Source organism: Pseudopipra pipra, chromosome 15 (assembly GCF_036250125.1).
Source record: "Pseudopipra pipra isolate bDixPip1 chromosome 15, bDixPip1.hap1, whole genome shotgun sequence".
In the NCBI taxonomy this organism is placed as follows: domain Eukaryota; kingdom Metazoa; phylum Chordata; class Aves; order Passeriformes; family Pipridae; genus Pseudopipra; species Pseudopipra pipra.
Window position 1 is genome coordinate 13,563,473 of NC_087563.1, and position 27,989 is coordinate 13,591,461.

At 45.3% G+C, this 27,989-nt stretch overlaps 1 protein-coding gene and 1 long non-coding RNA gene across 3 annotated transcripts in view; one reads left to right on the plus strand and one right to left on the minus strand.

Annotated features, from left to right (window-relative positions):
* GLRA1 (glycine receptor alpha 1) overlaps positions 1-27,917 on the plus strand; it is a 47,909-nt gene extending 19,992 nt beyond the window's left edge. The window contains exons 4-9 of one of the 2 annotated variants that reach the window (XM_064672006.1): positions 8,071-8,294; positions 10,667-10,749; positions 11,388-11,525; positions 12,301-12,515; positions 13,168-13,314; positions 16,226-27,917. In XM_064672006.1, coding sequence (XP_064528076.1) covers positions 8,071-8,294; positions 10,667-10,749; positions 11,388-11,525; positions 12,301-12,515; positions 13,168-13,314; positions 16,226-16,540 — 1,122 coding nt within the window. In that variant the 3' untranslated portion in view covers positions 16,541-27,917. The remainder of the gene's footprint in view (positions 1-8,070; positions 8,295-10,666; positions 10,750-11,387; positions 11,526-12,300; positions 12,516-13,167; positions 13,315-16,225) is intronic. The other variant, XM_064672007.1, reaches the window with a different exon arrangement.
* LOC135422650 (uncharacterized) lies at positions 11,449-12,357 on the minus strand. Its single transcript, XR_010434541.1, has 2 exons — positions 12,267-12,357; positions 11,449-11,645 (listed from the first exon to the last, which is right to left on the minus strand). It is a non-coding gene; the product is annotated as an uncharacterized LOC135422650 (long non-coding RNA).
* Positions 27,918-27,989: the final 72 nt, after the last annotated feature.

Consider the following 27,989-nt stretch of genomic DNA (forward strand, 5'->3'; position numbering starts at 1 on the left):
ATTATTTTCTTGGAGATATTTCTGGTAGAAAATGATTTTTAATAGAAAATCAAAACCAATATTTGTGAGTTAAGGCTCACTTCATACAAAATTAGTGAGTATGGCTAAAGGCTGTATGTAATTGGCAAGGCACTAGGAGCAGAGGATCACTAGAACAGGAGATAATTGCTCCATCTGAAAACTATTAAATATTGGTTGTGACATAATCAGTGAACAGCAAAGGAAAACTCTGGAGGTACAGTGCCTTACTGCTGTGCTAATTAAAGATAATCCAGAAATATGGTGTTTAATTACCCTTCGGTAATTCTTTTTCTAGAAAAATGCTGAAAGAAGAATGCCAAGCTCCAGCTTCAGGCACTTTGTGCATTCAGGCAGGAGTTTATAGGCTTTACATATAGATCACACCCCTTGACTTGAACAAATTACTTGGCATGCACACCACTGTCAGAGGAGATCCACAGCCATTCACCTGGGGTTATAAGTCTCTTCTGACACTGTACCATTCTGCTGGAAGTGTTTGCATTGGGGGTACTTCAGTTCTGGTAATGGGGTGGGGGGGGGAAAGCTGCTATTCTGTCTAAGCACAAGGAAACAGATTTCCTACTTGGATTGCAGAATTTATCAGAGTTCATAGGCAAGAAGTGTATCGTGGATTCATTTGTATATAAAGCAATAGAGGAAGAACTAGAACTGAAATACACATCTGCTCCTAATTTACTATTTTATTGGATATCTCCTTTGGCCTTACAGGCAAGAAATACTGCTCCTACACAACCAGCACAGACAATCCAGAGTGCAAGGGAGCAGGGCAGGCCCACAAAGGATCCTTGTGGGATGTACAGAGCACATTCCATTGACATGTTTTTCAGTGCATATGTCCTACATTGTGAGATGCACTGAAGCAGTCATACAAATATGCCACATGATCTCTGTAAGCAGGATGCTCCATAAAATTAGCATAGACTAGCATGAGAGAGAGCCAGAGATGCAGTTCACCTCCAAGACAGGCTGCAGGGACTTGCTATCCTCTCCAGATGCCACTCATTTCATAGTCTGTGTTCCATAGGAAAAAAAATTCCCATGGGAACCCAAGAACACCCTCTGGGCACATTGCTTTGTCTAGAAATATCCAAGGCAGCTCTGACAAGCTAGTCCAGATGTCAGGCTGAGACAGCATTGCACACAGCCTGGTATAATGCACTTCTTGGAGAACAGCAATTCTGCTTGTAAACACCAACCAGAACACAAGCAACACAGGTACTGAAACATTTAAAAAGGAGATCTCAGCAAGCTAGAGGGGTCCTTGGGATTCATAACCTGTGACTTACTCTGCAGAGAAGCCAGTCCCTCCCTGCTGTTTGAGGATGCAGCAGGTCAAACAGGCAGTGTCAGCTCCCCAGTGCAGTTTCTGGGAACAACAGACGGTCCAGTTGTGAAGGGATTTTGGGACAGACTTGGCTACTTTGAAGTCAAACAAGTAGAACTTGTTTGGAACTCAGGGGGAGGAGAGGAGGGGTGGAAGTTCGCAGGAGAGAGAGGAGGGCAAATCAATATTTTACCATAAAGAAAGCTGTAGTCTAACATTGACCCCTGTGACTGATGATGACAAAACTCCTCCAGCTGCTTCACTGGCCAAAAAGAGAAAGAACATTATGGTTTAAACCCCCATCATTAGGCCTGGTCAGGTTCAGGTCTGAGTATTATGACAGCTTATATTTAACTGTTGCACTACTACCTGCAAGAGAAGTCATAGGTTTTTATGGATACCACATATGCAGTTGGAGAAGGCTTTCAAACACCTCCTTAGTGGGCTGTTACATCCTATAGAAAATATCACTGCTATCATTTTAGTTTATAATGCTTGAATATCACAAAGCAGTGTAAACTATGAGGTCACCATGCAGAGAATTAGAGAAACTGGAGGTCAGTGCTCACTCACAGCTTAAGGCATGGTGGAAGGTAGAGGAAGAGGAGAAAATACAGAAAAATAGAACAAACCGGGTATTTGATGCAGCCACTCCAGTCTACAAACCTCAGAAGGAAGGAAAATGAGTCGAGGCCAAGAGAAAGCACAGACTCCACTGAGTGGGCAGAAAGCCCCAGAAAGGTTCAAGAGGCAAGAAATGGAGATCTGAAAACTGCTGTAAAGTTAAGGGAAATTAAAAAAAAAAAAAAAAAAAGAAGGAAAAATCATCCAGCAAACGCAACTCCTAAAGCAGACCTGACTTAGAGAAGGGAAGTAACTCCTTCAAGAATCCTGGAGACTCCACATAAAAGCCTCTAGTGGTGCACATAATTGATTGGACATTTATGTTAGATTGCAGCTCATAGCTTATATCCATCAGCCTCACCTCCCATGAGCTCTAAGGACAAGGGAACCTGTGACTGGGAACACACCCCTGTGAACCCAACCGGTGCTTCCAGGGGAAAGACATGACCAACCACAACAGCCAGATAAGTGCAGACTCCTGTCCTAAAGCATTACTGCAATAGTGCATCCAACAGCAAGGGATTCCCGAGGACAAGTGCAAGATGCATCCACCCCTTCCAACTATTTTTATTAAAAACACCAAACAACCCTCAATCGCAAAATGTTAAATCCCTTTTTGCTCTTCAAAAGTATAAACAAATCCCCTCCCCAAGTCATACCAGACCACGAAATCTATAGCAGACATACAAATTCCTCATTCAAAACAAACAGAAGTCAATCATCTCAGGAACAGGTCTTGGTTTTAAGTGAATAAACTGCACCAGCTCTGACTTTTCCTTGTAGCATGAAACAACTGGTAGGATTATCTGAGCATTTAATTAACAAATTCCCTACTATAACAACAAACTTGAAATTAAGTGATACCCTTGGCTCTCTTTTTCAGTGGAAGCCCCAATTTTATAGTCCTCTCACTGACTCAGGCAGTTGGGAGCATTTTGTACACAGTGAATGCAGATGGAGAAGGAGGAATATTTTTTTACATCATCACCTAGAGTTCATGGGACTCAAGACCCAGTCCCATGTTTTAAAAAGGACCAACCTGCAGCAAAGTAGAGAGTGAAAAAGAAAGAAAACCACAAAACAGCGCAGGCTCCCCTAGACACAGCATATATATGCAAATTTATTTTTGCTGCTTTCATGCCACAGTTACCTCATCTGAAAAGAGCAAACCAAATGTGACCTTCCAGTCAGCTGCAACACAGCCACAGTCGGGCTCCCAGAATCTCCTAAGGACAGGAGAAGCTGGAGGCTGCAACTGTCCAAGTTTTAAGTATGGGCTCAGAGGCAACTGTACATGAGATTTCCAACAAGAAAATAAACCATCCTGCAAAGCAGACCAAAAAGTTCATTCCAGCCTCACAAGCCACAGTGCAGCAGATATGTCTGATGAAGTGTATGGGTCACACATTTAATACTGGCCCCACTCACCCCAAGATCAGCAAAAGATGTGAGTATCAATGCACAAAGCCTGTAGCAAAGGTTAGGTTTTGAGCAAAGTTTTCTGCAGTCAGTCAGTCTTAAACCCAACCATCAGTCCCACAGAGATGATAAGCATATAACAAGTCATGCAGCACAAAATGAAAAGGTTTTCACAACAACACACAGCCTGCTGCCATTTCACTGCTGGAGCTGCAGTGTTTCAGCTGTGTGTGTGGCTGGAGTTTGTCTTTGCATTGAATAAAGAAGGGAGGGGAGAAAAAAAAAAAGAAGCCATGAAATGGGACCATGCTACTCAAATCCAAGGACACAAAAAACCCTCGAGTTGAAGAACAAGACCTCACAACTAAACACACTTGAAATTCAGGATGATGGATACAATTCACTCACCAGCAGCAGCTCCATCCTTGACTCACAGAGATAAACTTTCCCCTCCTTTCGTAGGAAGACACAGAAAACCTTTCTGCTTTGGGTTCCAGCACAAAAGAACCCCACACCTATTAAGCACCAGGGTACTGCTCCCACCCCTCACCAGGCACTGCCCTCTTCTGACTTCCTCCTCAGGGGCACCTCCCTTTGGCCTAGGTGTGGTTTCACACCTGGCTTCAATTTGGCTATTTTGCTACAGCTCTGATAAAGTAAGGAGGTTATTAACCTTATTAGCCATATTAACCCTTCCAAGGGCAGCTCCTGGTGTGCTCATTGTTTTTGTGGACAGCTGTAGTGCTTCTTTTGCAAGGCAAGTACCCTTAAAGGTGTTTGCTCATTCCCTTTGTAGAGAATGAACTCCATGCTACTAAAGCCCCTTATGCTCTGCCCAGGTGGGATCACAGAATCCCCTTCTGAGGGAGTTCAGTCTCCACCCTAATTGTTCCATCAGCAAAATGTCAATTTATCAAAGGGAAGCCTCTCACCAAAACTGCTCAGTGCAGAGGCTGCTCTGACAGAACTCTTGAGTCAGGGGCTGAAACCCACTGAGTTCCCTGACAGCCTCCATCCCTTCTTCACAGCACTGCCTCCAGCCTGCCACTGCTTTCAGCAGCAGATGCCAAGGCTGTGGGATCTTGGGAAGGAAAGGTCTCAAATGATCTTCTGTTTCCTTGTCTCCTTGCGAGGTCACTGAGCAGAATTTCATTTCAGCATTATCAAATTGAACTACTTTGATCACTTCAGTTATTTTTTTCTTCCTGCCTTGTGTCATTTCCCCCTTGGGAGTAAAACGCCTTTTGTGCCAAATCGCAAAGCTCCTGAATGCCTTCACTGCACAGAGCTGCTGCTCCCCACTCCCAAGACAGCCAGAGGAGCAGGCTGCACAAGATAATCAATGCCTGGATGTGATTGGCACACAAATGAGGAACTCCAGTCATAAGAAAGATATGAAGAAAGAGATTTTTAATTTTTTTTTTTGGCTGAGTTTGCAGCCCCAGTCAAACCTCTTTTTCCTTTGCTTGAAAGTTCACATCATAAATTGGTCCATTGTGTCCATCATTTAGGAATAACTGTGGACGTCTTGGTGATGCTAATTAAGATCTCATACAGCAGCATCCAGGAGAAATGCTGCATATCTCAAGGTAGCCAGCAAATGAGTGTTGTTTGGCTCATCACCCCTCAGCTTCACTGCAGTGCCCAGGACAAAGCTTTCAGCACACAGGGTTCTTTAGCTGGTGCAGAGTTCTGTAGCCCTTCTCTTAGCTGTGTCACAGCCACAGACATACCCCAATTGCTCTCCATGCCTTCTGCTGGCTCCTCAGGCACTGTCATGTCCAGTTTGCAGCCACAGTGCTTGCTGTTACATTTATGTTCAAATAAGGCTGGACACAAGGAACCTAAAAGGCTGCTCAGAACCTTCCATACCCCAGTGTGATGCAGCTGTCTGACAAGGGAAAAGGCATCTGTGAGAAAACAACATTCTCAGTGGCCAGGCCAGGACTGTGAAGTGAACTCACTGAGTAGGAAGACCTTCATAAAATCACACAGAGAGGTGAAATATTAATGCCATAAAATGGCAAAGCCAGAGAATTGCATTCAGCCCATGTATTATATTTCTTTGTCATTGCCTTTTTTATATCATATATATGATATATATACATAAATGCTTGGTTATCTGTATTCCAAAACAAAAAATATCCACTGTAAACACTTGTCTCCAAAGGAGGAGCACAGAGTAGCACAACCCTGAGTTACTACACTGCTGCTCATCCCTTGGAGGGAGGTGGTGCAGGCTCTCACACCACACATTCACTACATGGCCCTGCACTGTTTCCACATAGGACATGAGTACAGGACACCTTGAGTCTGGAGATGAGTTAGGAGGGACCTTCTCACAGCCATCTACTGTAAGAAGTTAATTTTCATTTGGCCCATGGCACTTAATTAAGATACCTCATCATGGTGACAAAGACTGTGGCTGTCATTCTGCCCGTGGTCTCTCATGCCTGCTGTGGTGGCAACATAAACCACACTGCACCTCTTGTCTCACCCTTTCATTACCTTCTGGCAAGTTTTGAAGGTGATTCAGTGAATTTACTCCGGCAACAAAGCTTATCCACAGTGACACAGACTGTTGCAGGGAGATTGGCTCCATTCCCCCCCGCCTTCCACCACTCCATCAGGCTGAGCACACTTCTGGGCAGCTACTGCTGAAGTTTCTTCCAAACATGAGTTTAATTTGTGTTGTACATGACATAAGTCCCAAACTGGAGCTGACCTGCTCGCATCTACCTTATTTGTAGCTGAATAAGCAAAACAACCTTTTGCTTACTACCTATTAGGTCAGTGACATTGATTTCCCCTGACTGCAATAGCTGCAGATCTTTACACATAGAAAAGGGAGAATTGAAAACATACACATTGTTCTGGGAGCTGCTGTGTGCCATGGAAAATGGAAACTCAGGGTTACTCTCCCCTTCCAGGCTTGTGTCATTGGCTGGTCCTGCACTTAGACCCCGGCTCTCAGCTGTCCTCAGCTATTCACATTTTCTCAAGACACATTATCCAGGGTCGACAGAGATGAATAATTAAGTCGGAGGGATGCACTAGGACTTGTGAAGGTGACATTTGGGATATCAGCAGAAAGAAAGAGTGTTGCAAGTCTTTTTCATGTTCAGAGGTCTGCTTCTTTTAGCATCAAGTGCTTGGTTCATTTGCTGTTGTCACAATTGTTAATGTCATTAGCAGCTTCTGTGCTCTGAGGACGCAGATGGCACTAAGTGGCCTGAAACAGATTCTAGACCATGTGCTTGGCTATGAACTGCCTCATCCAAAACACAAGGCATCCAACACAATCCTTTCCCAACCCTCCAGTGTGACTGGACACACAGGAGTCATGTCCTCCTGGACAAGAGGCTGTAGGTTCATAGTCAAGTGAGCAACATCAGAAAGACTCTCCTACACGTGCACCCTTCAACTCCAGAGCTTTGTGTTCTCCAGATGGAAAGAACAGGCACGCTGGCAGAGTCAGGGAGATTCTCTCACCAAGTGCCTGAAGCAGGTAATAGATACCAGCAAGCACATCCCCCATTAACTGCCTCTTAATAAAAGTCTTCAAAGTACATTAGTACTAGAAAGGCACCCAAGAAACCCTTAATCATGAGAGCAACCATTCGTTTGGGCCAGGGCAGTGAAATGGGTTTATTACAGACTGTTCTTCAGACTCAGTCTGCCTCTATACTTAGAAAATGTCAATTAATTTATGGACATGGAGCTTTTATCCCTCTCCTGATAGCTGGCCCATCCTCTCCCCATTTCAATTTGTTGGCTCACTTTCTCATGTGAAAGTCAGAAGAAAAGGAGCACGCAGATCACCCAGGGAAGCTATTGGTCAGACAGGGAGAACAGAAACTGCCTTTAATTGTCCAGGAGAGGGTCTGAGCTCAGCCTCAGCAACCAGCCTTGGCCTAGGGAACTTAGGGGAGCTGTAAGACTCGTGGTTATGAAGCAGGTATAATTTTGCATAGTGATGAGGGACTAGTTACAATTAAAGAAGATGACCGTCCTATAAAATCTGCAGCATTTATGGCATTTTGAAATTAGAGAGGGGAACCCAGAACACTTACTGAGCATTAGCAGAGCAGACTTCAGGCACATCTTTCTCGTGTTCACATACTCTCACCAAAGGCAGCTGCTCCTGTCAGTTCATCCAAGTTACCCTCATATTATTGGACACACAGGAATTTCCCTTCCATGGACTGCCTGTCTCACAGAGCCTTTTCCCTTCCCAAGTCTGGGGAAACCACAGATAGTCACAATATGGGAAGGTTCAGCACTGAAAGGGAGCTGGCTTCAGTTTCCCCTCCCTCTTAATCCTCTGCAACATCATCCTGCTGACAGGGGCCGTTGTGACCTCCACAAGTGCCTCTCCAGCCCCAGGGTCCAGACGAGAGGTCCTGACACTTCACACACAGCTGACAATTGCTGTAACACAGGGTTGCAAGGACAGGCAGCTGCTCATGCTATGAAATAGCCGTAAGCTACAAAGCTAAAAATTGATAACAGTTCCTTGAGAAATAACGCCAAAAATGCTTGGCATAGCTAGGCCTGGACATGGTTTGGTTTTGAGAACGATTTTAATAGGTGCTCCCCAGTTCTCGGCGCTTTCAGCCTGCTCTGAGCACTGGTTGTGTCTCTCTGCTCACGCCGTGCAGGATTACAGGGTGAACATCTTCCTGAGACAGCAGTGGAACGACCCACGGCTGGCGTACAACGAGTACCCTGACGACTCCCTGGACCTGGACCCCTCCATGCTGGACTCCATCTGGAAGCCTGACTTGTTCTTTGCTAATGAGAAAGGGGCCCACTTCCATGAGATTACCACAGACAACAAGCTGCTGAGGATCTCCCGAAATGGCAATGTCCTCTACAGCATCAGGTGAGGTGTCTCCGTGGGAAGAGTCCCACAAAGGTAGGGGAGGACAGAGCTGAACTCCCACTGTTCAAGCCTAGAGCATGATGATGGATAAAAGAAGTTTAGGGTTTTTTAAGGTGAGAGGTCACACAATTAGCAGTGCCATAGCAATGGGAAGGGACCTCTGCCAAAGCATATTGAGACAGAGGGTTGTTCTGGGAAGAATTCTAGCTGATCTTTACATTTCCCAGTCCAAGAACTTGGGCTGCTCTCTAGTAGATTCCATAACATCCCTAAGGTAAAATTACTTGAGATATTTTATACTAGCACAAGCCTAAAACCAGCTGTACTCTGTACTCAGCTCATAAAAACTCTGCTTTCAAAGCTGCAGCATTTCCTAACAAAAAAAAATAAAAAATAGGGAAAATGCTAAGTAGGGCTCCATGGCTTTGTCTCAACTTAATAGTTATCCCTTTATCACTAGACCCAAGAACCCATCAGTGGAGCTGAACTAATTGCACTGAATTTCCTGCAGGAAATCCATCTGATCCCCCACCTTCACTTCCAACCCAATCCACTCTTTATTTGAAACCCATGAAACTAAGATCAAACTTCATGAGCATAAATAGAGAAAGTTTAACTCTATATTGAAGACTTTTTCACCTCATGTGTAATGTAAATTTGCCTACAGTTCACACACCCCATCTCACACTGCAGCTCCCAGTGGCAGCCATGGGGGGAAAAAAGCACCATGGAGCTGTAAAATGGAAAATAAACACCTTAATGCTGCAATTTAGACAACCTCCATCAAACATCAAGGTGGTTCCAGCCCAAAGACCAGCTCCCTGATGGCCAAAACAATAAGAGAATTGCCATGTGTGTTGGCTGAATATGGAAACCTCACATTTCTTAATTTCTAAAACCAGGCAGGGAGTAAAACTGCCACCAGCAACCTGGCAGTGAGCATGGCACAGAGTCCTGTTCCACGTGGGTCTGCAGGAGTACAGAGAGGAAATATGGGTCAGCCCAGCCTTAGGGTTTGCTCTGCAAAACAGAGCAATGGCTCAGCAGGGGACATGGCTGAATTGATCACTGTTTCCAAGGCAAAAACTTGAAAACAGCTTCAGTTCTTGTTTAAAAAAACCCACACTTTGCTATCTCACTCATCTCCAAATGAAAATATAGGTTTCTTTATATGTAAATTTTTCTATGAAAATTAAAAAGAAAGAGCACAATGTAAATGCAAATTTTCCAAAAGGAGAAATAGTCTTTCCCTGTAAAAAAAAAAAGCTCTCTTAAGTGCTCTGCCATTCTCTAACTGGCTCTTGGCTACTGGTATTTGCAATAATCAAACTCTAGGCAAGGCATTTACAAGAAGATGGACTTTGTCACATCTTCTGTCCCAACATGCCTCTAAACTCAAGCAGAGAATTTCTTCCACCATAAGGTTTTAAATTAAAGTATCTTTCCCTTCTGATAAGTTTCTTGTAGGTCTGATGATAGAAAAATTCAATTTCTGTCCCCTGGGTAGTTCTGCTATTTCTACATCAAGGCAAAAAGCTGAAAACCCTAAACACTTCAGGGAACAGCATTTTCAACATTATCAAACCAAATAACACAAGTCTAACTATCTGAAGCAAATCATTCAGTATCAGCTTGTTGAAATCAAAGAAACATTTAAAGCATAGATCATGGTACACGGCAGCACAGCAATATACCACAGAAAATGTAGCCTGCACCTAGTGGAAAGTGAAGACAGAAGTAGAGGTCTCAAGGGGCTCAGCAGGAATTCAGGAAGATACAGAAGTTCATATTGACTTAGCACAGGGCATTTTCCCTGCAGAAAATCCCACTGAAGTCTCTCTTTCCCCCCACAGAAGCATATGATCTTGAACAAATTTCTTTTTGGTTGGTTTTTTTTCGTTGTTTTTTTTTTCTTTTTTTAGGACACAAATGTTCTATTCAGATATTTACAAACAGTCCCAGTCTCTACAAATGTATCTGGGGGCCCATATATTGGGCTTGGGCTTGCTGCTAATCCAGGCTGCTGTGAACCTGAGTCAAGAACTGAAAACTGAAGCAGCAGAAGTGTTTGGTGTGGGAACTCTTTGTTCTGCACAGTCTAAAACAACATTGCAATGAAACACCATCTGCAGCAGGCGACTCTGCTGGGAATCATATCACAGACCCAAATGTTCAGCATTTCTGATGCTTTCCAACACCATGTGTGAGAAGACAGGCAGGGAAGTGGCCAATGATCAGTCATTCCCCCCAGCACACCAGTGTGTCTCGGGCAAGGTCCCAGCCTGTTTGCAGCACTGGATGTCTGAGGGGGTTCACTCCTCAGCAGTACCACAAACTGTTTGGCATTCCCTTGTGCTCTCTTCTCTCCTCAGGATCACACTGACTCTGGCCTGCCCCATGGACCTGAAGAACTTCCCCATGGACGTACAGACGTGCATCATGCAGTTAGAAAGCTGTGAGTCCTGTGCACATCCCCATTTCGGAGAGGAGACCACTTGTTTTCCCTCTCTCTCTCCCCTGCCATCTCCTTTCCCAGGTGCAACCTATTCCCAGCCCAGCCTTCACTGGAGTCTTGTTCAAGAACCTCTTGCTCAGGATTTTCCATTCATTCAGCAAATGTGACATTTTCTAGAGAAGCCAAAACTTAAAAGATCCCTGGCTTGCTTGTATTTACATTGGCCTTTAACTTTGGAGGAGAGGGGTGAGAGTGCTTTCAGCTGCATTTTGTGTCTCTGGATGAACATCTGCCCCTTGTACATGTTGCTTATACCAAAGGAGGGAAGGATGAGGAGCTTCTTCCAGAGAAAGAGGTCGAGTTGGGAAAAGTAGAAAACAAATTCAACAAAGCCCAATTCAAGAAAAAATGTGATTTATTACAGACAATTCATTGCAAACCATTGCAGCTCCACTGCAGCTCATCACCTTGGTTCTCATCACATGCACAAGCAGTTTTGCCTCAACCCAAATCCCATTCATGACAGCATTGCCAAGGAAGGCCAGGACACACCCCTGCCTCCAGACATGGATCTCTTCTGCAATACTGTCCCTTTATTTAATGTGTTTCACATGGTATTTGTCCCCTCCTCTCTACAGTTGGCTACACAATGAATGATCTCATATTTGAGTGGCAAGAAAAAGGAGCGGTACAAGTTGCTGACGGGCTGACATTGCCTCAGTTTATCCTCAAAGAAGAAAAAGACTTGAGATACTGCACAAAGCACTACAACACAGGTCAGTGCTGTTTACCCTTATCTGCTGGGTTCAGTAGAGAGGAAGTCAAGATTGTGCATTTGCCAGAGTCTCTTGCTGTGTGTGATGTCACTCAGCTGATACAAGCCTTGTCCTACACATCTAGGGGCAACAGACATACAAATACACACAGGTATTTTGCCAGTAAATAAACACATATATAGCTAGTGAAAAGCTAATGGACACAAATGTGTGAAATCCTCTTGTCCCCAGTAACATCTGTATCAGTTCAAGGGTGTTTGGTCTGGACTTTCTCTCCAAGAATCTTCTTTTGTCTTTGAAATTGAAGTGACAAAGGACATACTGCCAAGAGCTTTCCTTGCTATGTTGATGTTCATAGAATTACAGAATGTTTGGAGTTGGAAGGGATCTTAAAGATCATCCAGTTCCAACTCCCCTGCAGAGACACCTTCCACTAGCCCAGGTTGCTCCAAGCCTCATCCAACCTGTCCTTGAACAATTCCAGCAATGGGGCAGCCACAGCTTCTCTGGGCAACTTGTGCCAGGGCCTCACCACCCTCACAGGGAAGAATTTCTTCCTAATATCTAATCTAAACCTTCTCTCTTTCAGTTTGAAGCCATTTTCCTTTGTCCTGTCACCGCATGCCCTTGCAGAACTGGGCAACAGCTGCTCATTTCCTCCTCTAACAAGACTCTGGTTCTAGGCAATGCAAGGAAAATCCTCAGACATTGGCTGAAAACAGGAGGCTCACCGTGCCTTGCCAGTAATCTTCCATGTATCTCCTGTCCTCCTCAGGCAAGTTCACCTGTATAGAAGCTCGTTTCCACCTGGAGAGACAGATGGGCTATTACTTGATCCAGATGTACATCCCCAGCCTCCTTATTGTCATTCTGTCCTGGATCTCATTCTGGATCAACATGGATGCTGCACCAGCTCGTGTTGGCCTGGGGATCACCACAGTGCTCACTATGACCACACAGAGCTCTGGTTCCCGAGCATCACTGCCCAAGGTAGGGAACAAACTTATCTTCACCGGAGGCAAAACATGCACCTTCTGGGGATAGCATAGAAGTAAATCACTGTGCAGATTCTCCTGCTCAACACGAGGCATTCTGCTGCCATTGCACTATTCCATCATAAGGGAAAACAGAAAAAATTCCAATCCCATCCTAAAAAGTTCTAGATTCTCTATGACTAGCAGTAAAACTTCCCCTCAAGATTCAGCACTCACCACAGCTCCCAGTAGCCAGGAGCACTGTACCATACAAACCCCTGCAACAAGCCACATGGATATGCCCTGTACACTTTAGCATTTTAGTCAGTTGACCATCATACTTTTATAATAGTATTGAATTTCCCTTTATGAAGGGCCCTCCCGTATGATCAGATTGGATTACTAATTTTCTTGCACATAAAAAAGCACAATCAAAACCCAGATAAATTAAAAACTGTAGAATTATTGCTGCTTAAGAGACCAGGAGCAGTTTCAGTGAACTGATAATACGTTCATGTTAAGTGAACTAGATTCTGGTAGCAGATGTCAACCTTATCATGGCTTGGTCAACTCCTTCCAAAGACCTTGGAAGTAACACATAAAATGGCAACAAAAAGGCATTTGGGTGAAGAAGCCATCCCATCTCAGTCTCTTTTTCTGACTCCCAGGTGTCCTACGTGAAGGCCATAGACATCTGGATGGCTGTGTGCTTGCTGTTTGTGTTCTCTGCACTTCTAGAATATGCTGCTGTCAACTTCGTGTCTCGGCAGCACAAAGAGCTGCTCAGGTTCAGAAGGAAGAGGAGGCATCATAAGGTAATACATAAAGCATGAAGCACACAGCTGAAATCTCATGAGGTCCCAACGAAGTCCTCAGTATGTGATCAGATGTTAGGGGGGGCTCACACATCAAAACCCAGGGTTACCTCAGTTAATTGTGTCTGTTCTAACAACCTGCTGACCCCAGGGGTCCAGCAGGCTGGTTTTTGTTAGCCAGCCAAGTGGTCTAAGCCAAAAGAGTTGTTCACAACAGAACAATTCACACAGCAACGTTCTGGTCTGAGTTCTCCTCTTCAGAAGCTGCAGCCAGGGCTGGGGGGAGGCAGGCAGGGAGGTGTGAGGGATGTCTATCAGAGAACAGCATCCCCCCAACAAGACAGCCTGCTTTAGCCTGGAGGTAAGTGACACCTCTTTTGTCTCTGTCATCTCCGTGTTCAAAAGCATCTGCTTCTCAGACTGACTGCAAATTCCTCTTGGAAGGAAATAGCTTTATTCTCAGCCTTAGCCTCGCTCCATGCTTACCTGCCATGGCTGATGCCAATCTGAGCGTGCACTGCAATGACATGCATCTCCTGGCTTTTAGGCTGAGGTGCCACAGCAAAGACTTCACCTCACAGAATACACTAGAAAGAAACACAAAGGTGGCTGTGATCAAAGGCCAAAAACTTAAAGTTGTCCTTAATTAACTGTTAGGATCAGGAAGGCATTAGCAAATTTTCAGCCTGAGAGGCTGTCCTCAGGTTATCATTAAAAAACAGTACGTTTGCTAGGAAAGAAAAAACAAAGAAAATTTTGCTGATGAAAATCTCAAGTGAGCCCCTAGGTGACCACCAAGGTCTGCCTTAAATATTCCTCACAGGTAACAAGGAATATTGTTTATACCTTGTAGGTAAATTTGTCTACCCTCTATTTTAAAGAGTCGACCACGATCCATCCCATCCAGAGACCTCCCCCCCCTTTCATTGCTTCACTGTCCCAGTCTTTGAAAGTCTTTCCCAAGGTCTAACCCGTCCTGTAGTAGTTCACAGTGTATGCTTGGAGAACTGCCCCCATTCCAGGAGGAACTGAGGGCTGAGGAGCAGGAATCCCTGTATTGTTGTAGGTTTTCCTCTCTCTGCCTCAGTCGTCTGATATGTAAAACAGGACATAATTGTTCACTTGTGTCCAACACAGTCAGGTCCAGGGAGGAAAAATGTGGGACAAATGCAAGGGAAAATAAGTAACAGATGAGACCATCAGCACCCATTGACTTTGTCTGACCAGAACAAGGCCCTGCCATCCCAAAATCACTGGAGATAGTTTTGGTTCAGAAGGTGCAGCCTGTTGAATTGAGTCAAAGCTAAACCCACCCACATGGGTGCCTCATAGTGCATTTATCTCTTCATCTGGATTCAGGCATCCTGTCCCTGGATCTGTGCTGTTGTATGCAGATCAGTCTGTTGATAAAACAATAAAGAGAAAAAAAGCCACTAATACACAGAGGAGTTAAAGAGATACTTGCCAGAACTGTTCCATTGAACACAAGGCTGCTAGTACACTCCCTGCCCAATCTCACAGAAATTTAATTGGAACAAAGCATAAACAAAAACACTTGCAAAATCAAAATGAACAAGGTTTGCAGGCTCATCAGAAAACTAAAATCTGACTGCTAATATGCAAATGGGTTAGTGCAGCTGCCAAAGAGCCTAATTGCTCTGTCCTGATGTCCTGACTTGTCTGGGTAGCTGTGCTTGGTTTAGGCATGACATGCCAGGCTAAAAACAAGTGAGATGTTGTAGTGGTCCATGCTGGTGGAGGCAGCTGAGGAGAGGACGAGCCCATGCCCATACTTATTAGGTCTGCATCAAAACCTACTGGCTATTCTTCACAGCTCAATGTGCCAGACACAGTGCCATGGTCTGGCATTAATACCAGTGAATCCAGAAAAATCTGTTTCTGGCTTTTGCCAGTTAGATGCAAGGTGCTAGCTTATCCTCATCCTTAGGAGTCTTTCTTCCTCTCTAAAAAAAACCCAACAAAACAAATCAACCTGTTGCCAGGTTTCACTTGGCCCTTTCCATTTTTGAGCCACCTCTTAACTTCTTCCCTCTGGATGAGATTAGAGAGATCAGATAGACAGCTCTCTCCAAACTCATTATGCTGTCTGTATTTACTGGGGCACGTGGGGAGACATAGGTCCTGGCACATAGGGACTGTAATGGTTACATCCCTGTGTTCAATAAAATAGGGCTAAATCATTCTGAGACACCAGCAAGATTTTCACCAAAAAACCCCAGCAATAACATTCACCTTTAAATTGGAAAATAAATTATTTTCTCAGTAATTGGCATTACCACAAGCAGCCACATCTTAACATCAACCCACAGAAGGGCACTTCTTTTCCTCACCTAAAAGTTGGCTTGTGGGAAGGGCTGTGGGGCTGGAGGGGTCCCGTGGGCAGGCAAGCAGAGGGCTGGTTGCACGCTGGCTGCAGAGCTCTTTTCCTGGTCAGGTCTTGGCTCCTGCACATCCATGTAACTCTGTAGGAAGTCTCACACTGTAGCTTCAACTACGTGAGTTACATGGAGCCCACTCCTTCTGGGCAAGCTGCAACTGCACAGGCAAAGCAAAGAAGGTGCTGATAGGAGGGGGGGGAGGGAGAGGCAGAAGCAAAACAGGGGATGCAATTGGAAAAATTAAAGCAGTACCATAAACCCTTCGATATGTCAAAGAGCTCAATGGGGTGGAAGTCAGTCCTGTTCTCCATGGGGTGCCTGGATCCCCTGATTTGCATCTGTGCATCACACAGCTGGCACCCCTCTATAAGGCTGAACTCCCAAGAGCAGGGGTTTTGTCCAAGGGTGCTGAGGTCAGGGCATGGTGGGAGCATCTTTCCCGTGCAGAGCAGGAACCTGTCAGCGGAGAGCCTTATAGCGAGGGTGCACTGTCTATATCTCATTTTAAGTAGAGTCCCATGCTGAATCTGTTTCAGGAGGATGAAGCTGGTGAGGGCAGGTTCAACTTCACTGCCTACGGGATGGGACCAGCTTGCCTACAAGCCAAGGATGGCATCTCTGTCAAGGGTGCCAACAACAACAACACGGCCAACCCGGTGCCGCCGCCGTCCCGCTCGCCCGAGGAGATGCGGAAGCTCTTCATCCAGCGAGCCAAGAAGATCGACAAGATCTCCCGCATCGGCTTCCCCATGGCATTCCTCATCTTCAACATTTTCTACTGGATCATCTACAAGATCGTCCGCAGAGAGGACGTGCACAACCAGTGAGGGGAGGGGAGCAGCCGGGAGGGAGCGAGCAATCCTTTATATATGTGCAATAGCAATGCAGCAATGCATGAATTTAAGAATGCGGCAATATCTACTAAAAAAAAAACATGGGGAGGGGGGCTGGGAGGGACTTTTAATCGTGTGAACTGAGGACAACTGGCACAGGGAGGAGAAAAAGAAACTCTTGATCTTGGGAGTGCAGGGTGGGGGTTAGTTTTACAGCATAGGAAGGTTTGGATTGCTCCAGCAATCCAAGCAGTGTAATATAGTAATATATATTCATGCTTAATTATAATGCAAAAAGAAAACAATCAAAAAAAAAAAAAAGAAGATGAACAAAAAAAATTCCTTTTTTTTAGCCTATTAACAGCTTAGATTCTCAAGTCACTGGAATGATTCATAATTCCATGTGCAGAAACGACTGCAATTCTGCTTTATCTGACTTTTGCTATAGAAAGGCCATACCAGTCAGGCACGTGGGGGAAAAAAGCCCTAACAAAAGGGGAAAAACACCTCAAGAAAATAATTCTATGCTTCTCTAGGTTTTGCACTTTGAAAACTAGATAGATGGGGAAACTTAAGAAAGAGGCTGCAGGTTGTTGTTTATTTTATATATTTACTTTTTTTAGTCATGGGTCTGCTGATCAAACACTTTGTGACTTTTGCATAGAGGAAAGCAAATACATTATCTCTCTCATCCCCATCAGAGAGCTTCCAAAGGAAACACAGGAAGGACATCAGGGCCTTCATCAGAAATCACAGGTACCTTCTGTCCTTTCAAACAACCTGGCAGGATTCGAGCCCCAGGAGGCAGAAATGCTATTCAGAATGCTAGAAATTATGAAGGGTTTTTCAAAATAGGGTTTCTTTCATTTGTTTTGGTTGGTTTTGTTTGTTTTTTTTCCAAACCCCTTTCTGCCATGTTTGTTTGCAATGGGGGGATGGAAGTGATTGTATTTAAAATATAGAGAAAACAGGCATCTTCTTGCCTTGTTGTGACAGGACCGGGCATGTGGCAATACTGTCAGTAAGGGGGGGGGGGGGGGAGGGAAGGTGTGTATAGAGAGAGCAGCTCTTATTTTCAGACATTTCATAGCAGTAATATTAATAGTGAAGCTGGGTCAGTGGACCCAAAACTATATTTTTGTATCTATTTTGGTGCTGCATTTACCTTTAACGAGGATGGGAAGATGGAGCAGGCTGCTTTGCCCCTCTCTGCTACCTGGCAGAGGCTGGCACAGCTTGGTGGGGATGGGGAAAGGGTGGAGGGAGGTGGGAATGGGTGAGCAAAGGGGTTTCCCTTTGGCCAAGTGGTAGCACACGTTTGCATTGGTGTTTGAGGTAGGGGAGAATGTGCCAAACACCTCTAGGGTGTGACTTGAAAGCCTGGCTTGGGGCCAGTGGGCAAGTTAAGGGTTTGGTGTCCCACTTGCCTCTCTGGCACCCTGGGTGTGAGCTGGCTGCAGCACCCAGGGTGACTCAGCTGTGTCTATTTGCACTTTAGTAAGGCAGATGAAAGAGAGCACGAAGGAAGAGACAATCAGTCTGCACTGAAGCACTTGGGGTCAGGTTGGGGTTAGGCACTAAACGAAGGCAGAGAGACAAGTGGCACCCAAGGGAGGTTGGAGTCATGTTCAGCCACGGGTGTCCCAGCCAGCACAGCAAGATGCAGGCATGAGAGAGGGCAGGGGAGCCAGGGACCTGTGAGCTGTCCTACACAGGGATGGTGCCAAGTGGACAAAGCCCAGAGAAAGCCCCAGGGCTCTCTTGGGCTGGGTAGGGGGACACCCATCTTTGAGGCTGCCAATTCAGCACCTTTCACCAGCACTAAATACACTTTATTTAAAGAGAGAAAAAAAAAAGAAAAAAGAAAGAAACGAAGAAACAAAGGATAAGAATAGCAAGGGGAAAAAGGGAGAAAAAAGATAAAAACCGTGGTGGTTACTGTGTGGACTAGGGCAAACAGCAGCATTTCCTAATATTTTGGCAAAAGCCAGCCAGCTTTCGGAGTCCCTTTGTGCTGCTGAGATAGGGAAAAGTCACACCACACGAGTGTGAATCAGTACATGAGCCCCTTCCCTCCACTGGAGCAGCAGGAAACCCGTGGGCTGAGGATTTCTGCTTCCCCTGGCAGATGGTGCTTTCCCAAGCAGAGAGATCTCAAGCTGTCAAGCAGAGGCGTTTTTTGATGCTAGGACAACGTCCCGAGCCTTGGCTGGAGCCCAAGTCTGCTGCTGGCTCTGGGTTTGCTTGCTGAATTATTGAACTCTCCCGGCGTGCGCGCCGGCCGGCCGTGCCAGCTGCGGTTTGCGCGATCGCTTCAAACGGCGTGTCCTTGTCTGAGATGAAAGGCAAATCCAGGGAATTTCCTCTCCTGCCCGGCAGCAGGGCAGAGTCTTGGCAGCCCATGCACCACGGCTCCTTCCTCATGCAGGTGAATGACTGCAAATTGCTGTCCTTTGGGGAAAAAAAAGAAGGTCCTGCCTGGATGCCCAGACCTCGCACTTTGGAGTCGGGCAATCTGGCCGTGGTTCACACACCTTCAGTCTCCCCTGGCTAGCCAGGGTGGCTCCCAGGGCACAGCCAGCTGCAAGGGTTTCCTTCCTGACTGCAGCTGCCCTAAGGAGTTGCCTGTAGGTTAAGAAAACCCATGCACCATCCTCCCACCCAACCGAGTTCTGATCCTACATCCCGAGGGCAAGAGCAGAGCAAGGAGAAGGAAGACATTTCCACCTCACTTCACTCTGCTCCAGCTCAAGACTGAATAATCCTGTGTTCATCCTACACCTACTGTTGCAGATGCAGTTACACTCACAGTTGCTGCTTCACTAGAGCTCCAGTGCCACTTCTTGGCATGGTGTAAGGCCAGAGGATGGCAATTAGGGACTAAAAATCATCAGAGAGATGCTTATGTTTCCTGCCCATACAGAAGCACTTCAGCTGCTAGTAGAGCTCAGGGAGTTTAGGGACTAAAATAAGAAGGCTTACCAGCCTGCCTTTGCTTCCAGTTCAGCTCTGCCAAACACTGGGCACATTTGATGCCCACCACAAGCAGCATTATCTTCTCTTCTTAAGCAGCCAGCTTCCATTTGAGCCATCTTCCAGCTCCAGGGCTGCCTGCACAGTGACAGCCAGCAGCACTCACATCCCAACAGGAAACACGCAGGGATCTTGGTAAAAGTGTGACTGTGCTGAGATAACTGTCCCAGGGATGTCCTGCCAGAGAGTTTCACCATAGGCAAGACTTTAGACTGTCCTAGGAGCCCCTGGCAAGTCTGTGCAGTTTTCAAAATCAAACATTTTTCTCCATTTGTACTAGGTTGTGTTTAGTCTCTGTATTGCAAAAGAACTCACTTTGATAACCTATCTCATCTTCAAAGTAGGCTGCTTGGATAGTGCCAGCAATTATATTTATTAGTTAGAATGCAGGGTAGCTTCCAGGAATATTGATGGAATTTAACTTTGCAATTATTATCTCTTCTTAAGAACAAGGCTCAGAAGAAAAACCTCTGAATAAAACAGAGGTTTGATCTGGCAGTAAAGAGACAAAATCAGGTCCTAATTCAGTTGGATTCTTTGGAAAAAGAGAGCTGTATCCCAAATAATATTATTTCCAGATGTTGCTGGAGGTTTATCACTTCATGAGCAGGAATTCTTTTTCCTTAGACATAAATAGAACTGTTGAGAATAAATAAAAAAAAAAAAAGCTTACTATTTTTTGATCAGGTAAAAGAGTTTTTCCCACTTTAATTCCTGATTAAAGTGGCTTTCCATCTGGGATCACGGTACCATGGAAATCAGAGAGGAGCTGAACAGGGTCCAGGGCAGAGCAGAGAGCACGTGGGCTGCTGCAGATTGCAGGACTTGGCCTTGACCCTGGCCAAGCACCAGCTGCCTGTGAACAGCTGCTCCGTGGCTCTGGTACTGCCCTAATTCTCCTGTCCTAGAGGCCTTTGCTGGTCAGGGCTGGGGGACTTTGCTCCTAAAAACATCAAACAATTTCAAATGCTGAATATTCTCACAGCCTCTAAACAGGAACATTTTTTGTTTTGTTTTCCTCAGACTTTTCTGGAAGTTTTTTCTTATTCTTTTGCCCCTTCTAAGATCTTTAATTTTAAAGCAAATCAAAGACAATTCAAATTACACTGTTGATTGCCCTTTATCTTGACTGCAATTTAAAGACCTTGGTTTCCTAATGCTGGTGGAAAAAAGGTTAGAAACATTTAGAGTGTATATTTTTAAAAAGAAAGGAACATATGAAAGGAGAAAAAGCTATTTTCAAAGGTGCCATATTTTTCACAGATTGTATAGAATCATATTTTTGTACTGTACTACCATTACTTAATAAAACATAGTTCTTATCCCTGTGCCAAAGACAGACAGTCTCTTTCAATACTCCATTCTTTACTCCAAAACCTTGCTACTGGCAGCAGTGGGTAACACAACATGGACCTCTGCTACCAAAAGCCCCAATCCTACCAGTGCAGCTGCAATTCTGGGTCATTGCCTCCCACATGGACATTGTCCATCTCCTGCTGGGTGACTGCAGGCAGCACGTCCTGCCCTGCTGCAGCATCCCACAGAGCTCAGCAAGGGAAGTATCTAATCCACTCCCTGCTTGGAAGCACTTACACACTCCTATCTTCTTCTCAAAAAGAGGTGGATGGAAGGGGCATCTTGTGCTGCTCCTACTTCAATAGATTTCCATCATTTGTATGGAGACAGTACATTAGTAGTTAAATAGAAAATTGAGATACAGGATTGTTCTTCAGGGTGCTAGGATGGGCACCAAAGCAGAAACTCATTAATTTTAGCGTCTTAAATTATTTCAGGTTCTTTAAGTCTTCCCATTCCCTTCTCTCTTTCTCCTTAACAATTATTTCTTAAGGGCAGTTACACGTCTCTTGCTCAAATGAACCTACACAAGCCTCTCACTTCATTCAAGTCTATTGTACTTTTCTGCATTCATCTCCTCTCGTTTACCACCTGAATGTTCACTCCTGTGGGGCTCAGTTCCTCAGCGCTGCAACCTTTGAAGGGCCTGGCACAGATCAGTGTCTTGGGAAATGCAGAGCAAAATACAGGACTAAAACCATTCCCCCTAAGCAGGCAGGGTAACAGCTACCAGGGAAGTGCTTTCACAGCCAAGCATGAGGAGGACTCCAGGGGAATGTGAGGGTGGCCAGTAAGGGCTTTTTTGACTGTGCTCTGTAAAAGCAAAGCAGCATAAGTCAGAGAGAATGCAGTCTTTTGGGCTATTATCCCTCTAGGGCTCCATGTTTTACAGTGATCCAGCTACACAGCAGCTGTTTATTGGAAATCAGGTTCTTGTATTCCCAGTCTCCTTCTCCCGTGGTGTGTAGCAAAGGGCCCCACAGGAAATGAGCTGCAGTGAACCAGGCGAGGTGTAAGCAGCTGCTGCACATTTTGCACAGAGCATCCACTCGGAGCTACTCCAGGCTCTGCCTGCAGGTGTTTGCACTGGATGAGACATTCTCTGAGAACTGCTGGGATGAGCAGCCCTTGGGTGATCCCACCCTGAAGGACCATTGAAGTGCAGAGCCCAGGCTAGGGGTACTGGAGGTAGCTTAATAGTGGAAAGCACAGGCTGAACCAGGTGAGGACTCCCTGGAGCTCACTGTGAGCTCCCTTGCAGTGGGCATCCCATGCACTGGAATTATGACCCTTTTGTTTGCAGGTTCTACAGCCTTCCTTGTTCATCTTTTCCCTCACTCACCCTACCACATTGTCCCAGCATCATGCTGCCTGCTGCTGTAACATGGGAAAGGACACAAACCACATGTCAGGCTACAGGAAGAAGGATTACTTCAGTCCCTAGCAGAGGAAATCACTGGTTAAATTGCCAAATGAGGATCCTGGCAAAGACCAGCAGAGAAGGGAAAGGGAAAGGGAAAGGAAAAGGAAAAGCAATAGGAGAGGTTTGTTTGCATGCCACATCGCTCCTGGCATTCAAGGCAGACAGTGGTAACAGGTATGGTGCAAGGCAGCAGGAATTATGAGACCGTATTAAATAATAAGACCATCAGGTTTAGCAAACCCAAGTTGAAGTCCTCATGCACTTTACTGCCAGGTTTCTGAGTAGAAATTATAAGGGAGTCTTATGTTTGTGATATTCCTGCTCCTGGGTCTATCACAGAGAGAGTGCTGAAGCCCACCCTGGGACAGGGCTGGCTCCCAGCAGTACTGGAGATGGGTCAGCCATGGTTTGACCCAGACCATGCACAGAGAGAGAGAGTGAACAGATGGAACAGATTCAGCACAAGGGGATGTTGCCACTTTGGGGAAAGGCAGGGATTGCTTCATGTTGGCTTAACAATCCCTGCAGCACTCAAAGCATTGCTGCTGGGGCTTACAGGCTCTGCTTAGTGCTGCCACAAAAAGCACATGGGAGAGGGACCTCAGCAGTCTCCTGAGAGCAGCAGTTCCAGCAAGAGGATACAAATGCTGTTCCCAGCCTGAGGGTCAAACATGTCAGCACTTCCAGTATAAAATCATCCATGTTTTTCTGGGAAGGGGACGACACCAGCATAAATAAGCCATCAGTCTGGTCTGAAATTAGCTTTTATTTATAGACTTGCCACTTGAATTGCATAAGTAGCTCAAGCCAAACAAGGACACCCTCCTCACCTACCCAGAGAACTGGGGCATGAGGTACTGTCATTAACTACGTGCTCAGGCTGCGAGTGTGTCACTGCTGTGGCAAGTGAGTCAAGCTTGGCAGGGACAGGTAGGGCTGCCTGGAGCTGCCAAGTGTGAGGGGCATAGAGCTTGCAGGTAGTTTTTGCTGCTAAGGCTTTTGGGAAGCTGGTCCCAGGACTGTTAGCACTGTAACAAATCCCCTTCCCCAGAGGATCTGTGGGAAGACGTGTCTGCCTTATCCAGGCACTTGGTGACACTGAGGCACTGCTGGGTTACCTGTGTGACAAAACCATGAATCAGGCTTGAGGCTGCAGACCAGCTGAGCCAGTTGGCCTGGGTTAAATACACCACAGAATTTGGGCACTAAATTACAGCTCCAGGTTCAAGCCTGAATCAACCTTGCAGTGATGACACCCTCACGGTCACAATTACAGTGGACGCCTGATAATTGCTTAAGTCAGCATTGCCCTGTCATAACCCTGCAGAGATCAACAGGGCATGACTTCCAATGATAGCAGAACTGGGGCCAGGGCTCCAGTGTTTCTTGCTTGACACCTAGTCCCCAAACACTGACTTTTACTGAACTAAAACTATGCAACATTGAAGAGATTGTGCCATGGGCGGTGCCTTAGCCACCTCTCCTGGATATGCACGTACACACGTTCAGAAGTATCCTCTTCACAGTTACTTGTGATGGGCTAAAGAACCAACACGAGTTCCTGAAGAGCAGGACCAGCTCTGGAGCTTGTGATGTGCCACAGGAGGACACAACTGTGTTGTGACCACAGCTTCTCAGCCAGGTCTGCTCTGCTGAGGCTGCAGTTTTAGAGAGCAGAGGAGTCCTAACAGTTCAACTCCCTAGCCAAGAGTAGAGTAAAGGCAGGGATCTGAAATGAGAAAGGAAGAACAGATCATGGCTTCTGTAAGGCAGAGGAGCCTGTAGTACTTACTCCTTGCTGTAGTTAAGTGCAGTCACAATTGCAACCTGTCCATATGGTCTTCCTGGGAGTCAAGGCTCTAAATACCGCTGCTTATTCCTTGAGGGGTTGGAAAGAATTCACGAGGCTTGACTTGTCCCATGGAAGAAGAGATATGGTACAGCATGGGCAGTGTCACCTCTAAAAACAGAGCTTGAGAGACCAGCAAATAAAGACAGGAAGTGGAGAAGGGGCAGCCTCTGTAACATAGAAGTGGTGCTGGAAATGCATCTCACTGAACAACTGCACACCAGGGTACATCCCTCACAGGCAGGAGTAGAATGAACAATCCTGGCAAGTCCTTGATCAGATGCATGCCTCCACTTGCCATCAATCCCACTTTTGATCAGGAAAAATAGAATAAATATAAAACCTCAAACAAATAAAAAAACCTCACTAATGAATTAGCTATTGATACATCCTCTCCTTACCATTTTGTTTAAGTGACCATGGCCAGTCCTACTGGTCACAGCAGTAGAGCTCAGCTGTACAAGAGATGCTCAGCTAGAGCCTGACCCAAAAAAATCTTAGCAGAAGGGAGCAGAAGTTTCTTTGCCTTGCGCTTGTCTAGTCCAGGAAACAACTGAACCAGGGCTTTGAAACACTCTGCCCTGCCTACATTGAATTAATATCTTTCCTTTCTGTCCCACTCTTCCCAAATCTGCTTATGTTTCTATTCAAAACACTTGCATTCTTCCAATTCCAGGGTTAGATCAGAAGAGAAAATAAGCTCAGAAACAGCATGGACCAAACTGACAAATCCCCAAGTTAACCTACTCAAAGTGGAAAACTGTACAAACAGCATCTCCACCCCCAGGCTGATGTTCCACACTCCTCCACCCTCTTCACAGCCCTCCAGCCCTGAGCAAGGTAACTAAACTTGACAGGGTTGTTGGAAAAACACACAGTTCAGAACCATAATTGATACATCCCTCCTTAAATCAGCTCACAGCAGCAGGTTAATCTGGGGATCTGTCAGCTTTGGGAGTGCCCAAATTGTAACTTTTGGGAAGCAAACATTAAGATCCAAACAGTGATGTTGTGTGAGAATTTGAGAAACAGGTAAGCAATCCCTTCCCCTCGCTGGGAAGAGTGACCTGAGTGACCTGTTGTGCTTGAACTCTGCCTCTGAGCTCCATCTCGCTGCTCGGTGCAAGGTCAGAGCATCTCACTGTACAAGCAGCACGGCGCTCCCTGGGACTGGGGCGGGAGGTCAGGGGACACCAGCAGCTCCAGAGGCACAGGAGATGCTATTAAGGCACAAAGGCCAAGGGACTTAACTCACTACATGCATGTGGAATTAATTATCCTGAAAAATGCACCGCTTGGAGCATCTCAAGCCTACTGTGAAATCGAATTCGTACATAAAAAGATAAGTCTGTGTGGTTCCCAAGTCTGGTCACGACACGCTGCCAGCACTAATCATGGCCAGAGCTCACCTCTTCTTTATGGACTTACCAAGCTGCAGCAAAGAGATGACTGTTTCAAAAGAACTGAAACAGAAGGCAACTGTGCTAAAAGCCATTCACATGTCTGTGTGTGAGATACAGCGAAACTTCAGCCAATTAAGAGACTAACAGAGAGATGTAAATGCGAAGCAACACACTACGGACTTCAGCCAAAAATGGCCTGACATGCAAAGGTCACTGCATTTCATCGCAGTTTACCATCCCTGCAGCATTGGTGACACCCTCCTGGAAGCAGCCTTTGAATCCTGATGATGCACAAGCCTGTCTGAAGCTGCTGTTTGTGACCACCCACCCGAGATCAAACCACAGCCACGGGCAGGCTAAACACCATCGTGGACAGGGACATTTTATGGACTGTTCTCCCTCACATTCCACCACAGTGTACAGCATATCATGCTTATTATATTACAAGTGATGAGTAATGAAAAACTTACACTTAAGTGATATAAAAAAAGAGGGGAGGACCCAGGAATTTCTCCCGTCCAACTATAAACGCACATCCATTTACATTGTTTTGTAAATGAATTTAGAAGAAAAATAAAAATACTAAGATATTTCCCTTCAGGACAACCATTGCACATTTGGTTTTACTTTGGAGGGAAGATACAAACACACACAGCAGGAATACTTTCCAGTTGAAAACATGCAAAATAAATAGAAGTGGGAACAGTTCAGCACCTAGAGAGTGTTTTCCCTGTGTCCTTGATAAACATTTTCTCAGCTTCCCTCAGCATTCACCTCACAAGTCCAACCCTCAAAATCTGCTATCTAGGAAGAACATCTCCCAAAAATACCTTTTGAAAGAAAGCCTATTAAGCAGTGGCATTGTTCTGCCCCGTTTTCTGTATCACTCCCATCTGCAAGCCATTTGTATGAAGAAAATCTTTGTTTCCAAAGCTTGGCTTACTGAGGCTCATTTGTTCCAAAACACAACAGCGTCTTGACGCTGTTTATACCAAGGACAGCCAAGGGCTGGGCTGGCTCAGTGTGAGACGTTACTGGGTGCCCCATCCCTCTGCCAGCAGTCACTGTCCCCCCCCCCCCGGCAGAGCAATGCCAGTCACCCTCCACTCAGGGTAAGAACGTGGGGTTTGCCAGCACAGACCCAGACGTGGGCTGTGGGACAGACCCTCCTGCAAAGGGGGAGGACAGACCACCGAGGATTAGACCCTCTTGACATGTCCACCGTGGCCCATTTATCAGTGCTCTTTTGTAAATACTAGATCCACATTTGAATGATTTATGTGGGGTTTTGCGTGCTTGCTAAAAAAAGATAAATCAGGATACAGATATTTTCTCAAGCTTGTTCATAACCAGGAAAGGATGGCAACAAGGTCGGAGTGTTTTCCTTCTTCAATCTTATCAAGACCTCAGAAGGAAGCGGTGGCACTAAACTGGCCTAATTTGATCAACTTTTTGGCATAGAAAAAAGGAGCAGCTGCTGTTAATAGAACAAAACTCATCTCCCTCTAACTTCACATAAGCCTCTTTAAAACAGACAATGAAATAGTTGATATTCAGCTGTTTTCATCTTCTGCCTTGCAAGGTGGGTGCCAAAATATCCACATCTCACAGGAGATAATCAGAAAAGTATTCACAGAGTAAGAATTAATCCTTGGAGTTAGGGAGAAGGGAGAGAGAAGTGGGCAATTCAAGTGCTCTCCGAGTGCCTCTATTAGTTCACTAACACAGGTTTCAAAAAAGAATGGAAAAGTCAATGCTTATTAATTTTCATGCTACTTTTCCTTCAAGAATAGAGGAGAGACTAGAGAAATACAAAATATAAAGTGCACCCATGCTTAAAACTTAGGATGTAAAATTCTTCAAAAGGAATAAACTAGATTAATCATGAAGTACTTACACGTCTTCTCCCTGTCCACCTTAAAAAGGGACCTCCCTGTCTTTTCTATATGGATTTATTATATATAGCTACATATAAATATATACATACACAAAATTGGTATGGCCTTACACTCCATTTAAGGATATTTTGCTACACTGGTCAGAGTGCAGAGCAATTGCTTCCTTCAAATCAGTATTTTTACATCATGATGAAATAAATCTGTAACTTAGACCATTTGCATGACCACACAGACACTGTGGCAGATTATTTTTCTGGCTTGTAAAAAAGATTTTAAAACAGAAGTTCTATTTCAGCAGTTTGAAGATGGAATGTAAAGTTTCTGCCATTAAATGTATATAAAATCTATTTATTGAATCATACATTCATGCTGATTCTAATAAAAAAAAAAATTAAAGATTTTTCTGAAATTCTCTCCATGGATTTTTAGTGCTGGAGGTTCCACACTGCAGCCCACACTGCTGCTATATTAGTGCTAACAC